This window comes from Triticum urartu, chromosome 5A (genome assembly GCF_056163025.1).
Source record: "Triticum urartu cultivar PI428250 chromosome 5A, HENAU_Tu73, whole genome shotgun sequence".
NCBI classification, from domain to species: Eukaryota; Viridiplantae; Streptophyta; class Magnoliopsida; order Poales; family Poaceae; genus Triticum; species Triticum urartu.
The window spans coordinates 373,319,531-373,334,164 of NC_141877.1; the positions used below are offsets into that span (position 1 = coordinate 373,319,531).

General features: G+C 43.1%; 1 protein-coding gene and 1 pseudogene across 1 annotated transcript; one reads left to right on the plus strand and one right to left on the minus strand.

Annotated features, from left to right (window-relative positions):
• The first annotated feature begins 6,507 nt into the window (after window positions 1-6,507).
• On the plus strand, window positions 6,508-8,614 carry LOC125509055 (bZIP transcription factor 44). The gene is made up of 2 exons (XM_048673931.2): window positions 6,508-7,581; window positions 8,000-8,614. The coding sequence occupies exons 1-2, from the start codon at window positions 7,399-7,401 to the stop codon at window positions 8,279-8,281; spliced, it is 465 nt and encodes a 154-aa protein (XP_048529888.1). The 5' UTR covers window positions 6,508-7,398; the 3' UTR covers window positions 8,282-8,614.
• A 2,902-nt stretch (window positions 8,615-11,516) lies between these two features.
• Window positions 11,517-11,902, minus strand: LOC125556010 (small polypeptide DEVIL 4 pseudogene; annotated as a pseudogene).
• Window positions 11,903-14,634: the final 2,732 nt, after the last annotated feature.

A 14,634-nucleotide genomic window follows, 5' to 3' on the forward strand; every position in this document is an offset into this window, starting at 1 on the left:
CTTTCCCCAAGTCTTCCCAACGGTTCTACTTGGCACAAACACTAATTAAACACAAAAACACAACCAAAACAGAGTCTAGATAAATTATTTATTACTAAACAGGAGCAAAAAGCAAGGAGTAAAAATAAAATTGGGTTGCCTCCCAACAAGCGCTATCGTTTAACGCCCCTAGCTAGGCATAAAAGCGAGGATAGATCAAGGTATTTCCATGATAATGATAAGGTAAATCACAAAAACTCATCTCATACTCCCTACGTTCAGCAGCAAGTTTTCATTGTGGCAAGCAAAAGTAATCAACATGGCTAAATTTAATGGGACAAAAGTCCCCAAGATCAAGCTCGGGAGGTATTGGTTCCTCCTTTGGCCCCTCATATTGCACAATCAATTCATCATTATAAGCATTCTTTTGGCAAAAAGTCATGAGTTTTTGTTCAAGGGAAAAACCCAATCCATTATGCTGGACAGAAAAATTATCATTAAATTCAGAGATCCTATCAACAAGAACATCGGTAGGAACCTTTTTTTCTAAGGTTTTCATTAAAAGCAACATGATCTAAGGATCGTAAACGCATAATGTCTTCTTGATAAAAAAAGGATTGCTTCTATGGGAGGACGGCCGACATCCACCCTAATATGTGCAAAAATTTCATTGGCCTCTTTTATTATAAATCTGAACTCATGAGCTAAAAAGATGGTCGCTGCTCGCTTAACAGAAGAATGCTCAATATTAGAAAATTCTAGGAAAATCATTTCTATGGAAGGATGCATATGTAAAAATTGTCTTTCAAGTTCAACTATGAGCAAAGATATAGCATCCGCGAGACTACTAGTTTTATGAAGAATAGACCCGCTCATGGTGGGCAAAGCACCGACACAAGTAAAGAAATCTTGAATAACTCCCTTCCCAATAATATTACCGCTACCAATCCAAAACCTTTTAGTGTGTAAAATAGTAGGATTTTCAGGAGGATCATCAATAGCATCAAAGTTTTCCATATTATTGTCCTTATCAACGATAACCTCCTCAGTTTCAAACATGAGGGCAGGAAATTGCAAAAATAATAAGCACACAGGAGGCAGGAAGGAAAAAGAGGCGAATCGGAAAAGAGGGCGAATAAAACGGCAAGGGTGAAGTGGGGGAGAGGGAAATAAGAGGCAAATGGCAAATAATGTAATGCGAAGGATAAGAGTTGTGATGGGTACTTGGTATGTCTTGACTTGGCGTAGATCTTCCCGGCAACGGCGCCAGAAATCCTTCTTGCTACCTCTTGAGAACTGCGTTGGTTTTTCCTTGAAGAAGAAAGGGTGATGCAGCAAAGCAGCGTAAGTATTTCCATCAGTTTTTGAGAACCAAGGTATCAATCCAGTAGGAGACCACGCGCAAGTCACCTCGTACCTACACAAACAAATAAAAACCTCGCAACCAACGCGATAAAGGGGTTGTCAATCCCTTCAAGGCACTTGCAAGAGTGAGATCTGATAGAGATAAATATAATAAGATAGTTTTCGTTGGTATTTTTATGATATAGATTGAAAGTAAAGATTGCAAAATAAGATAGATTGGAAACTTGTATGATGGAAAATAGACCCGGGGCCATAGGTTTCACTAGTGGCTTCTCTCAAGATAGCATAAGTATTACGGTGGGTGAACAAATTACTGTCAAGCAATTGATAGAAAAGAGAATAATTATGAGAATATCTAGGTATGATCATGTATATAGGCATCACGTTCGTGACAAGTAGACCAACTTTTGCCTGCATCTACTACTATTACTCCACACATCGACCGCTATCCAGCATGCATCTAGAGTATTAAGTTCATAAGAATAGAGTAATGCCTTAAGCAAGATGACATGATGTAGAGGGATAAACTCATGCAATATGATATAAACCCCATCTTTTTATCCTCGATAGCAACAATACAATATGTGTCGTTTCCCTTTCTGTCACTGGGATCGAGCACCGCAAGATTGAACCCAAAGCTAAGCACTTCTCCCATTGCAAGAAAGATCAATCTAGTAGGCCAAACCAAACTGATAATTCGAAGAGACTTGCGAAGATAACCAATCATACATAAAAGAATTCAGAGAAGATTCAAATATTGTTCATAGATAAACTTGATCATAAACCCACAATTCATCGGATCTCGACAAACACACCGCAAAAGAAGATTACATCGAATAGATCTCCAAGAGAATCGAGGAGAACTTTGTATTGAGATCCAAAGAGAGAGAAGAAGCCATCTAGCTACTAGCTATGGACCCGAAGGTCTGAGGTAAACTACTCACACATCATCGGAGGGGCCATGGAGTTGATGTAGAGGCCCTCCGTGATCAATGCCCCCTCCGGCGGAGCTCCAAAAAAGGCCCCAAGATGGGATCTCTTGGGTACAGAAGGTTGCGGCGGTGGAAATAGGATTTCGTGGTGCTCCTAGATGTTTGTGGGGTATGTAGATATATATAGGAGGAAGAAGTAGGTCGGTGGAGCAACGAGGGGCCCACGAGGGTGGAGGGCGCGCCTAGGGGGTAGGCGCGCCCCCCTGCCTCGTGGCCTCCTTGTTGATTGCTTGATGTCCACTCCAAGTCCTCTGGATCACGTTTGTTCCAAAAATCACGCTCCCGAAGGTTTCATTCCGTTTGGACTCCGTTTGATATTCATTTTCTACGAAACACTGAAATAGGCAAAAACAGCAATTTGGGCTAGGCCTCTGGTTAATAGATTAGTCCCAAAAATAATATAAAAGTGTAAAATAAAGCCCATTAACATCCAAAACAGATAATATAATAGCATGGAACAATCAAAAATTATAGATACGTTGGAGACGTATCATCTAGCTCGTCGTCGTCAGCAGCGGTAGCTGCAATGACATCGCCCCGCCACCACCATCGTGAGGGACGAGCACCATGGTCGCCGGTGATTGCCTCAAACCGTGGCTCTGATACCAATTGTTGGTGTCTTACCCTTGAACCCTAGCTAGCCCTAGCTCTCTCTCCCTCTCTCTCTCTGTAGCACTCTCTTCTCTCTCTGCTATGCTTCGAACGACGCAAGGAAGAAGAAAGGAGGAGGAAGAAAGACATAGGAGACACGGTGGGTTTTCCAGCGCATGAACGCCGCCTCAACAACAGCCTTTTCCCGAGCAACAAACTCGACACCACACCCATTACAATGAGCTCAACAGGGGTCTTATACCCAGGGCCAGCAGTGGGCACGACCCATGCTCCCACCCAGTCCATGTGCTTGATCCGACCCGCTCTGACCGTTCCCACGACGCGCACGCTGGCGTGGGGATCGCGTCGAGCCCGCAACGGATCAGTGTCAATCACCCCGTCCAGCTCACCAATGGCTTGGACCTGGTTTGGTACCTCACGCTCATACACGCGTGTCCGCACCCCTGCTCTTCCTACGCACGCACACATGCAACCCAGACCTGCCCCGTACACTAGTCGGACACAGGTCAGACTATGAACTAGTCGGATGATACGTCTCCAACGTATCAATAATTTTGATTGTTCCATGCTATTATATTATCCATCTAGGATGTTTTATATGCATTTATATGCTATTTTACATGATTTTTGGGACTAACCTATTAACCTAGAGCCCAGTGCCAGTTTTCTGTTTTTCCTTGTTTTTGAGTATCATGGAAAAAGAAAACCAAACGGAGTCCAATTGACCTGAAATTTCACGGAGATTATTTTTGGACCAGAAGAAGCCCACGGAGTATCGAAGATGGGCCAGAAGAGTCCCGAGGCACCCACGACGGGGGGGGGGGGGGCGCCCCCTACCTCGTGGCTGCCTCGGGGACTCCCCTGACTTGTTCCCGACTCCAACACCTCTTATATATACCCAAACTTCCAGAAAGAAACCTAGATCGGGAGTTCCGCCACCGCAAGCCTCCGTAGCCACCAAAAACCAATCTAGACCCGTTCCGGCACCCTGCCGGGAGGGGGGAATCCCTCTCCGGTGGCCATCTTCATCATCCCGGCGCTCTCCATGACGAGGAGGGAGTAGTTCACCCTCGGGGCTGAGGGTATGTACCAGTAGCTATGTGTTTGATCTCTCTCTCTCTCTCTCGTGTTCTTGATTCGGCACGATCTTGATGTATCGCGGGCTTTGCTATTATAGTTGGATCTTATGATGCTTCTCCCCTCTACTCTCTTGTAATGGATTGAGTTTTCCCTTTGAAGTTCTCTTATCAGATTGAGTCTTTAAGGATTTGAGAACACTTCATGTATGTCTTGCATGTGCTTATCTGTGGTGACAATGGTATACTCACGTGATCCACTTGATGTATGTTTTGGTGATCAACTTGCGAGTTCCGTGACCTCGTGAACTTATGCATAGGGGTTGGCACACGTTTTCATCTTGACTCTCCAGTAGAAACTTTGGGGCACTCTTTTGAAGTTCTTTGTGTTGGTTGAATAGATGAATATGAGATTGTGTGATGCATATCGTATAATCATACCCACGGATACTTGAGGTGACATTGCAGTATCTAGGTGACATTAGGGTTTTGGTTGATTTGTGTCTTAAGATGTTATTCTAGTATGAACTCTAGGATAGATTGAATGGAATTAATAGCTTCATGTTATTCTACTACAGACTCTTGAATAGATCGATCAGAAAGGATAACTTTGAGGTGGTTTCGTACCCTACAATAATCTCTTCGTTTGTTCTCCGCTATCAGTGACTTTGGAGTGACTCTTTGTTGCATGTTGAAGGATAGTTATATGATCCAATTATGTTATTATTGTTGAGAGAATTTGCACTAGTGAAAGTATGGACCCTAGGCCTTGTTTCGAAGCATTGCAATACCGTTTGTGCTCACTTTTATTATCAGTTACCTTGCTGTTTTTTATATTTTCAGATTACAAAAACCTATATCTACCATCCATATTGCACTTGTATCACCATCTCTTCGCCGAACTAGTGCATCTATACAATTTACCATTGTATTGGGTGTGTTGGGGACACAGAGACTCTTTGCTATTTGGTTGCAGGGTTGTTTGAGAGAGACCATCTTCATCCTACGCCTCCCACAAATTGATAAATTTTAAGTCATCCACTTGAGGGAAGTTTGCTACTGTCCTACAAACCTCTGCGCTTGGAGGCCCAACAATGTCTATAAGAAGAAGGTTGTGTAGTAGACATCATCGAACCATGGACAGACAATGGCCAGACACTGGCCAAACACGCACACATGCACGCCACACACCCGACGCGTCCCGCGTGCACACACACACGCACACCCGACGCGGTCGCCGTGGCTTATTGCCAACACATGTGTGGTATATGTTGCACCGAACGGAGTACCAAGCTTTATTCAAGATGATGTGTATGCAGTTGGATTGGATGACGAGGGGGATTTTTACCCAACATGAGTGGCAACATAATCTTCGTAGAAACACATTAGCTGAAGTAGAGAGAAGTGTTGGCGAGCGGCCATCGTGCAAGGCTTCGACTATAGGATATAGAATACAGGTCATTCTATCTTCCAATAGAAACACATTAGCTGGGATGGTGCGCGCGAGCTGGCCAGTTGCATGAGATCTTGTGTTTGAACCCTAGCCTAGCCATATCAAACTAGAGGTAGGAGGAAAAAAATCGAAATTAATAGAGGAAGGGGGGACATACTTAAGGTTGGACCAAGCATTCTGCCTCGAGAAAGAAGAACCTGGTAGGTAGCATCCCTCTTGAACCGGAAGTAAATTAGAAAATCAGACAGTAAAATAAACCCTCTTGAACTAAGAGTAAATTAGAAAACCAGACATTAAAACAAACCAGTTGACGTGACATTCACAATCAACCGGGGAAAAATTAAACGAGGTAATTTTGGCACAAGTTCACATAAATTGGGTAAAAAAATGTGGGGAAAAAACTGCTAAATCAGGTAATTGTTGTCATAAACATGAAACAAAGGGACAAAAACGAAATAATTGCCCATAAGATCTCAACGACTGTGGCAGGCAACCAATTCCTCTGTCTGTGGACACAAAACTAATTAACATCCAATGATGGCCTAAGGATCTCTTGAGATACACGTTTCGAACACCAAAAAAAAATATGAAAAGAAATTTGTCCTCTCCTGACCCACACTTTTCTTTTCCGACGGCCCCTTGCTCACACCTGATAATCCAATCCATTCTCACACGGCAGGGGCAATCGTCCCTTCAGGACGATGACCATGAGCTCGACCACCATTTCCCTACATTTTCTACCCCAAAAGCGACTCTCGGCTAGTAGCAATTGGTAATGGTAAACCGCGCATGACGTCGTTCCGCAGGCAAGCAGACCGAAACCACGGACGGACGGACGGACGGCAAAAATCAGGATGAAACGATTCCTGACGCCGCCAGCAGATGCCGCAGAAGATTCCGAGCGCATCTCGCCATCCCTTTCACCTTTCCCGTCCACCACCACCACCACCACCACCATTACCAATTTCTCTCGCAATTGTTTCTCTCGCCAAACCCGCCCGTTTCCCGGCTATAAATGCCGCCTCTGCACCAAGCTTCAATTCCCTTTTCCCCTCTTCCCCAGCTCCCTTGCTAGGTTTCCTTCCGCTCCGCCGTGAGAGCACGCCAAACAGCAGAGCACAATCTGTTTCTTGGCTGCTGTCCAGCCCCGTCCACAGTGGCCAAAAGCCCGCCACCTCAGCCAAATCCTTCTTCCCAAATCTTAGGTTTTGACTTGGGGAGGCTCTGCCCAAATTTTCTTCCCCGGTCGTCCATTTCCAGGGGAGGTTCTGCCAAAAAATTCTCCCCTCATCATCCATTTCCCAGGGAAGGCTCTGCCAAAAATTCCTTCACTGATCATCCATTTCCCAGGGGAGGCTCTGCCAAAAATTCCTTCGCCGATCATCCATTTCCAGGAGAGGCTCTGCCAAAATTCCATCTGAACTTCATTCAATTTCCAAGGGGAGGTTCTGCCGAAATTTGATCTGCGACCGTTTCATTTCCAAGGGGAGGTTCTGGCAAAAAATAAAAAATATTTTTCTTGCCGCACAGCACCAAAACTTGCATCTGAAAACAGAACAGATCGATAATTTCATTGGAAGGTAAAGAAAAGAGTCTGTTGTGTTCTTGATGATAGAGCCGCAGTAGCACCAGGTGTAGATGTTGTTGCTGGTCCTGTTGGAGCATCCCCTCTCCGGATTTATGGTCGGCGCAGCGATCACTCGCCTCGTCCAGTCCTTCTCCGTCGTCTTCCTCTACTGGTTCTACGTCTTCTCCCTAACCACCCTGTAGCTCTGTAGCTGTAGCTGGAGTTCATACTAGTAACATAATCAAGCTAGCTAGCACTGAGTAACGAAGGTACCCAAGTGCTGTTACAAGGTGTGTTTTTTATACTCAAGATATAAGAGGAAGTGAAACTGTTGTAAGTTGTTGGGAGGTGACCATGTCAAGTGGGACCTCGTTCACGTCGAGCCAAGGGACCCGGAGCTCCAGGTCCGCCGAGGATTGCCCGGACCTCCGGGCCCAGATGGAGAAGAGGAGAAAGAGGAGGAAAGAGTCCAACCGGGAGTCGGCACGCCGATCTAGGGTGCGCAAGCAACAACACCTCGACGACCTCTCCTTGCAGGTTTGTTACACCCTTCCAAGCATGCTATTTATATAGGTGCACATAAGCATAAAGTTTGTACATGTCCATAATTTAATTGTGTAGTTGTCATAAATATTTAAAACATGTTTTTTTGTGAGAGCATGCGCCCAAGCATGCGAAAACAAAAATTGATGAAAACGAAGCCCCACCCGAAATATCTGCTCAGACAAAACACAGTTATTGTGATTTCCATGCCCCACCAATTGCCCCCTACCAAACACTTTAAGCAACACCACAAATTCATCCATCATCATGAGCTGCTTATAGTTTGCAATAGGTTGAGTTTCATCAAACTAGCTGCATCACATCTTCTACATGAAAGAAAACCTAACAAGAGCATGAGAAAAAAATGAATCTACATATTGCTAAGAAGAATATATTTTTGTGACAAAAACAGGTGGATCAGCTCAAGAACCAGAGCCAACAAATGAACATGGTGCTGGGCATGACCACCCAAAACCTTGTGGCGCTGCAAGCACAGAACTCGGTGATGCAGACACAGAAGATGGAGCTGGAGAGCAGGCTGTGCGCCCTGGGCGAGATCATCTGCTGCATGAACTCTATCACTAGCACAGCGAACCCCGTCGCCGCCATGGGCGCCACAACAAGCAGTGCCTATGACATTTTTGGCGCCGGCAGCACATGGAGCCAGCCCATAGACTTGTACCAGTGCTTCTAAGGAAGAAGAAGAATGGATGGTTGATGTTGTCATAGCTGGTAGGGCCTCTATGAAGGCATCAGGTTCTGTATCAATCATGTAGGGCCTTCGTGTCACCATTGATGCGTGCCCCTCTCTCTCTCTCTCTCTCTCTCTTGATTGTTTATTTTGTGAGGTTGGGTTGTAATGGTTGGTGAGGGAGGGTAGGAGGGGAATTGATGGGCCATTTTGTCAAAGAGAGAGAGAGGCTAGGGATTTTCTACTGGCTCCTGATGGTGATGTCTAGCTAGTAAGATGTGGAATTGGTACCTCCTGATATATAGTATATGCAAAGTGCTTCTCCATCTTCATGTACTCCCTAAGTTTATACTAAATCAGTGACACTTATTTTGGGACGAATAATTATCTCCGCCTAAATCCTTCTCTTATCGCACGTGTCTTTTTTCCTCTTGGTTAGGCTCAAGTATTGCGCTCCAACATTTTTGAGATGTGAAGCTAGGTAGGTTTTTGCCCATAAGTTATATTTTGCAGATCGGTGTAGATGTAAGTTCAGAAGCATGCAACATTTACGGATAAAAGTCGAATATTGCTCTATTGCCATCGCGACAAGGCAAGGTGACTCAAGAAAGAAGTATGCAAGCAAGATACCTAATTAATCAGAATAATTCATGGAGGCTGGGAATAAATCCATAAATCTCACTAAATACCTAATGCACACCAACGTGTGTAAAGGCTAGGATTTGAACCCTAATGGATACTGTCATGCCTCAACAACTCTACTAACCCACCAAAAGGTGGGCTCTCTACCTCTGCATTGTTCAATGTACAGAGCCTCAGCTCACTACAGAGCCTTGCAAAATCCTTATGATAGCCCATAGCTAAACACTAGGGGAGGGAAAACAAAGTCCCGGCCAAAACAGGATAATGCGCAAACCCACCTAAGGATAGAGCATGCAAGAGATTACAAAAACATCATTGCCACAAAGTCATATAACTCAACGTAAAGCAGCCACCCCAACCAAAGTCATGAGACGAAGATTCATTTTTAACCTAAATAGCCAGCTCTAAAATATGGAGGAGAATTTTTTGGTGTACACAAATTATATATTTACAGCATCTTTATATCTTCTTTTTAACATAGTACAATTACAGATGCTCACATACACTCACCCATATGAACGCGCATACATTGCTGGAAAGCCTGAAATAAATCCAGCAAAATGCGAGCACGGTTGGTTCCACCACAAGGAACCTAACCATATGAGCTACACTCATTTCGCGCATCTTTATATCTTTTGCTAAAGGAAATTGATGAGACAAAATCAATAAAAGTGAAAGCTGCAATGTATGCATCTGTTTGTTTAACAGTGTACTACAATGCTAGCACATTTCAAACTTTAACAAAGTTACAATGCACAGGACAAACATATGTTTCTCCAAGGTATCAAAGTCAGAGACCTCCGTGGCAGTACAGAACCGAATGCTACCTTTACAACCAAAGTGTTATTCCCCAATGTGACAAATTAGGTACACAGGGAAAAAAGCACTCGTTTGCTCAACATAGTGTTAGTAATATAGCATGGCTATAATATTTGGAACAAAGCAGCACTGTCACATTAGAGTGAATATTTCTTTCTTTCATTGCCTAAAATAACCGAAGATTTGTTTCCTCTCCCCCAAAATTCATATAAATGCATGCAGGACCACCTGATGATGCCTAAGCTGGAGCTGCTTTTTGGTATTTCGTTGCTAGATCTTTAGTTTGGTTCTTCTTTCTTAGCTTTGTAGGCTTGCTTCTTTGCTTTATTAGTTCTGTCAGTTTGTAGGTTTTTGGCTCTTGGTTCTTCTTGTTATACTTTCGCCATCGTGTCGTTCTCCTATGGCTGCGGGCATCCATCGATGCAGAGACCCAGGGTGATACCTGCTTTTCGATAAAGAAACCATGGCATTTTGCTTTAGTACTCAGAAATTCTTTTACGACACACATTTAGATGCATATTCCAGAAATAAGATCACATGAGACTCAATTATGTACAAAATTCCAATAGTGTTGGATATCATACCTCTGAAAACACAACTGCTCTCGGAAAACCTAAAGGGCCAGGAGCTCCGCAATTCATTAAGCAGAAAATAATTGATCCAGTTTATACAGAAAACAGGATCGAAAACCTCACGGAAGGCCCCTTTTATAAGGAAAACCGGGCCTACGGGCAATGAAAACATAACCGTGGCCATGGCAAAGCCAAAGACAAGTTTGTATTGTTCATGGGAAAGAATAACCCCATCCGGAAGATATCGCTTGGCATCGAGGGTATTCTGTAACCTCTTGAGTGCCTTTACATTTCAGCTTTCTCTGGTCTGAACCAGAGGGATAGCAGATGCAGATTTTCCTCTTTTCAGATCCGCCAAACGATGTATCAGCTTAATCATTAAAAGGAGAAGAGTTTCTGAGAGAAACCAAGAAAAAGCAAAACCAACACAAACATGTGAAGAAAGATCTAGAAGATGTGTAATCCCCAAAAGAAGAGCCAAAAAGGAACTGTAGAACAGTCAGAGCACTGATCAGCTTTCACAAAGTGGGCTCGCATTTCACTATGGTTCATTTCACCATCAGGCTTTATTTCAAAAACGAGGAAGGCACTGTTTTCTGCTTTGCCAAAAGCCATGTGCTCCCTCCCACAAGCGCCTACACACTGACCAACTTTTGAGATCTTTTCTAATTGCGGTTAGGATATTATTGGAGTACTCAAGCAAAGAAAATGTGCGTCTGCTGCTCGGACGCGTCTCTTGTTTTGTAATTTTTGGGTAGGAAGCCAATTAGACTGCTAGGGCAAGACGATCACGGCCGCGTCGAAAACCCCATAAGCCGGGTCCGTTGCAGTAGGAATTAAACTCGGGCCACTGTCCTGTAAACTGCTGAGATATCACACTCGGTGCAGGTTTGATAAGAGGAGAGTGAGTGTGAGCATTCAGAGAAATCGGTGCATTGAGAATCAAGCATCAAAAGCCATCAGCCTCAGACTTGGAAATGGTACCAACTAATGATGGGGGTGACAAATTCCATATCAAATCTGTTGGTCTCACCTCCCTGCACTGCACCTGTGGTAAGTGCTACAGTAGATGATATTCCGCATGCCAAGCAAAATTTGGTTTCCTTTTTTTTTTTCTCAAACACGCATCAAAATGCATGTCATTTTTTAGAAGAAGCAAGAGGAAAAAAGGGTATAAACCTCAGAAAATTTCTGGAGATACCACATCAAGAAAGAAGTTGCCATTGATTTCCAGTCCTCCTACTTTGACAGGTTATATACAGCTGTTACATACATCAGAGATAGAGACCCAAAATTTCAGCCACTAGGCTGGCCAGTCAGATAGAGAAGTAAGAGAAACTGTGAAGAAATTCACTCCGAATCGCTTGATCAGTCATGCCAGCTTAGGAGCATCACGACGCATCGACGGATGATGTAGAGCCTGGCCTTGTGCTCCTTGAGAGACCTCTTGAGCCCCTTGAGCTTCAGATCATGAGCGCCCACCCTCATCTTCTGATGATATAGAAATGTGGCTGCCTCTTGGATTTGGAATCCCAAACTCTGGTTTGTGTTGGGTTTTTGGAGTTTGTAGTAGTACAGTTTATATAGGCGCCTTCTATGTGGGCTGTGTCAGTTGATGAGGCTTCTTTCAATGCCATGCTTGTGCACATATTTCCATAAACTAACTTATCGCTGCGTCCATGTCTGCATAAAGAAAAGAAAGTCTTATGTGATCCTGGAGTAATCTAAGTTCAATTTCCTGACGCCGGATTGACCCGATGATAAATAATAGGGTAATCGCATTGCAGTATCATCTGCACCGCACGATGGATAAATAAAAGAAGTTTATGATAAGGATGACTAAGCTCCCAATGGGATACCAGATAGAGCCACTACCATGGGTACCAAAGAAATCTCATGTTATAGTGCAGATACCTAATTTTAGTTTTCCATTCAAGGATTAAACAGCTCAAAAATATCGCCGGCGCAAACCATTCCTATATGTCCACCAAAGGGTTGACATGAGTAACACAAAATGGTAAGCACAGCATGTATCTGCAATGTTTGCTTTGTTGACACAACATGGCTTGTCTGGTTTAGCCGTTTAGGGATAACGTAAATAGAGCATGTAGGGCACCTAACTAAGCCAATGTCAAACATTAGGTTATATTTTATTTGAGGAGGTAGGAAAGTCAGCACCAATTACTTGTACAGGGGTATCACAATAACTTCTATAGTCAACTACCACTTGTTATGCAAGGTCAGCACAGTTGTGAATGTCAACTGAAACCCTGCTCCCAAAACGCAAGCTTAGCAGACAAACAGATGCAAGTAAGCTCCATCCGGTTATGTACATCGAACCTGCCCGTCAGTTACATGTTGGCTGCTGCAAATCGATCAGTGTTTTCCTTTCCCTTTTTAGAAATGTTTGGATCCAAAGAATCTTAAACACAATCTAGGGGAGCAATGGCAGTAGTCTTGTTCATACGAAATCTGCAATAAAGTTGTCCATACAAACTATAGAAGAGCTACCGTTTTCATTCGAATTAAATTTGTCACAACTTTGTAATTCTTCTTTCTGTCCACGCAAACTGACACTGCAAAATTTAAACAGATAGCAACAAATTAGGATGTACATTTAACTTTTCTTCAGAAGAAAAAAGAAGTAAATGTACAATGCACATTTATACCTCATAGCTGGATGGCAGCCCTTGTAATGTGCCACTTCTTCCCAATGACAATAGAGGGTGACAGGTCGAATCTGGGTGGAAGGTCCCATACCCTAATTGAAATTTCTACCAATATAATTATCTCATTCTAGTTGAAAGTAGGAACCAGTTCTTTTTGTCCTATCCGGACCAAAAACTGAGACAGACAACCCGGAGCTATCTCTTTTTGGTTAGTTTCGGAGCGGAAATGGATGCAAATTTTCTTCCGTAGAATATGGAATTGAATGTGGAAGCATGGCTTCTTGTTGAAAGGAATATGAGAACAAAGATCTGACAAGTGCAATCAAGGTTGGAAAAGGCGGTAGGCGTAAGCGAGGCGGTTGGCCTTCGCCTAGTGCCTAGGCGGTGCTTAAGCGTCCTAGGCATGGCCTAGGCAGTAATATAGCTTCTACTATCAGGGTTATTGGGCTTACTATATGTGTATTGATGTTAATTTAGGCCAGATAAATAAGGTAACTACCAGCTACTACCATTTGAATGTGTCATGTTTGGCATTTTAGTGCAATATGGCATGATTTCTCGCTTGGGTAAACAATTTGTTGCTTGCCCTTCCTAGACTTCCATTTATGCCCTAGGTGAGGCGTTTGGCCATCGCCTAGCGCCTAGGCGTGCCTAGGCGCCTCCTAGGCACTGCCTTTTCCAACAGAGAGTGCAATATGGATTACTTGTATTGCATGTTTAGCCTGTTGGGCTATAACAGAAAAATATTTCAACCAAACATGGGGGTTAGTTAAGTCATGTTGGGATTCTGAATCGTTAAATAAATAAATAAATCATGTTGGTGTTACTAAATTTGAATTACACTTGAACTAGTTCCGTAATAAACACTTAAAACAAAACTCTATAAACAGTTGCAAACACTCTTCTCATGAAATTTTAGCTAGTGATGAATCATCTATAGCCTCTTTTTTGCTCCAAAAGTTTGAGATTAGGAAGTTTTCTTTAATTAGTTGAAAGTCCTTCCACGAACCAGTTGAATGTAAAACTTTCCTAAGGCAAGGTTTCTGATCTCTCAGCTTGAAATACTTGAGCCTTTACTGTGAGTGGATGTTGGATCGGAAGTTCTTAATGGAACATTTAGTTTGAAATATTTTCTCAATATTTCTTCAATTTTATATTTGCTGCAAAATTTCTTCGATAGGAAGATACCCAATATCTTTTTGTTCATGAAAAAATAAAACTGATCTTTTTTAGAGTAGAGTATCAGTGTATCACATTAACCTCCAAAGTCAACCTGTTTAGAATAACAAATTAGAATGTCAAGCAGGAGGGTAAGGAGTCAAACTAAAGCATTCCATAGTAAACACCTTCATCTGAAAAGTAGCACAGTATGATAACCTGGCAAGCTTGGCAGACAAAGAAAGACAAGCTAGCTCTAAACAAAAACAAATTGGCCATTTGAATTACAAGTTATGTAGTACAATGTACCTGTCGGCCAGTGTTCAGTTTTTCAAGCTACAGGGAATGGTTGGATGGCTGCTGCTATGTAAACCATTCTGGCTCTGGATCAAAAGAATCTTAAACACAATCTAGGAGAGCCTGAACATGTAAATAAGCTCCCAAAAGGCAAGCTTGTAAGACAAACAGATGCAAATAAGCTCTAAACAAACCCCTC

Excerpts from the sequence above, each read along its gene's own strand:
- LOC125509055 (XM_048673931.2), top strand. The coding sequence starts at position 7,399 with ATGTCAAGTGGGACCTCGTTCACGTCGAGCCAAGGGACCCGGAGCTCC. Across the intron at positions 7,582-7,999 it reads TCGACGACCTCTCCTTGCAG|GTGGATCAGCTCAAGAACCA; the intron begins GTTTGTTACACC and ends TGACAAAAACAG.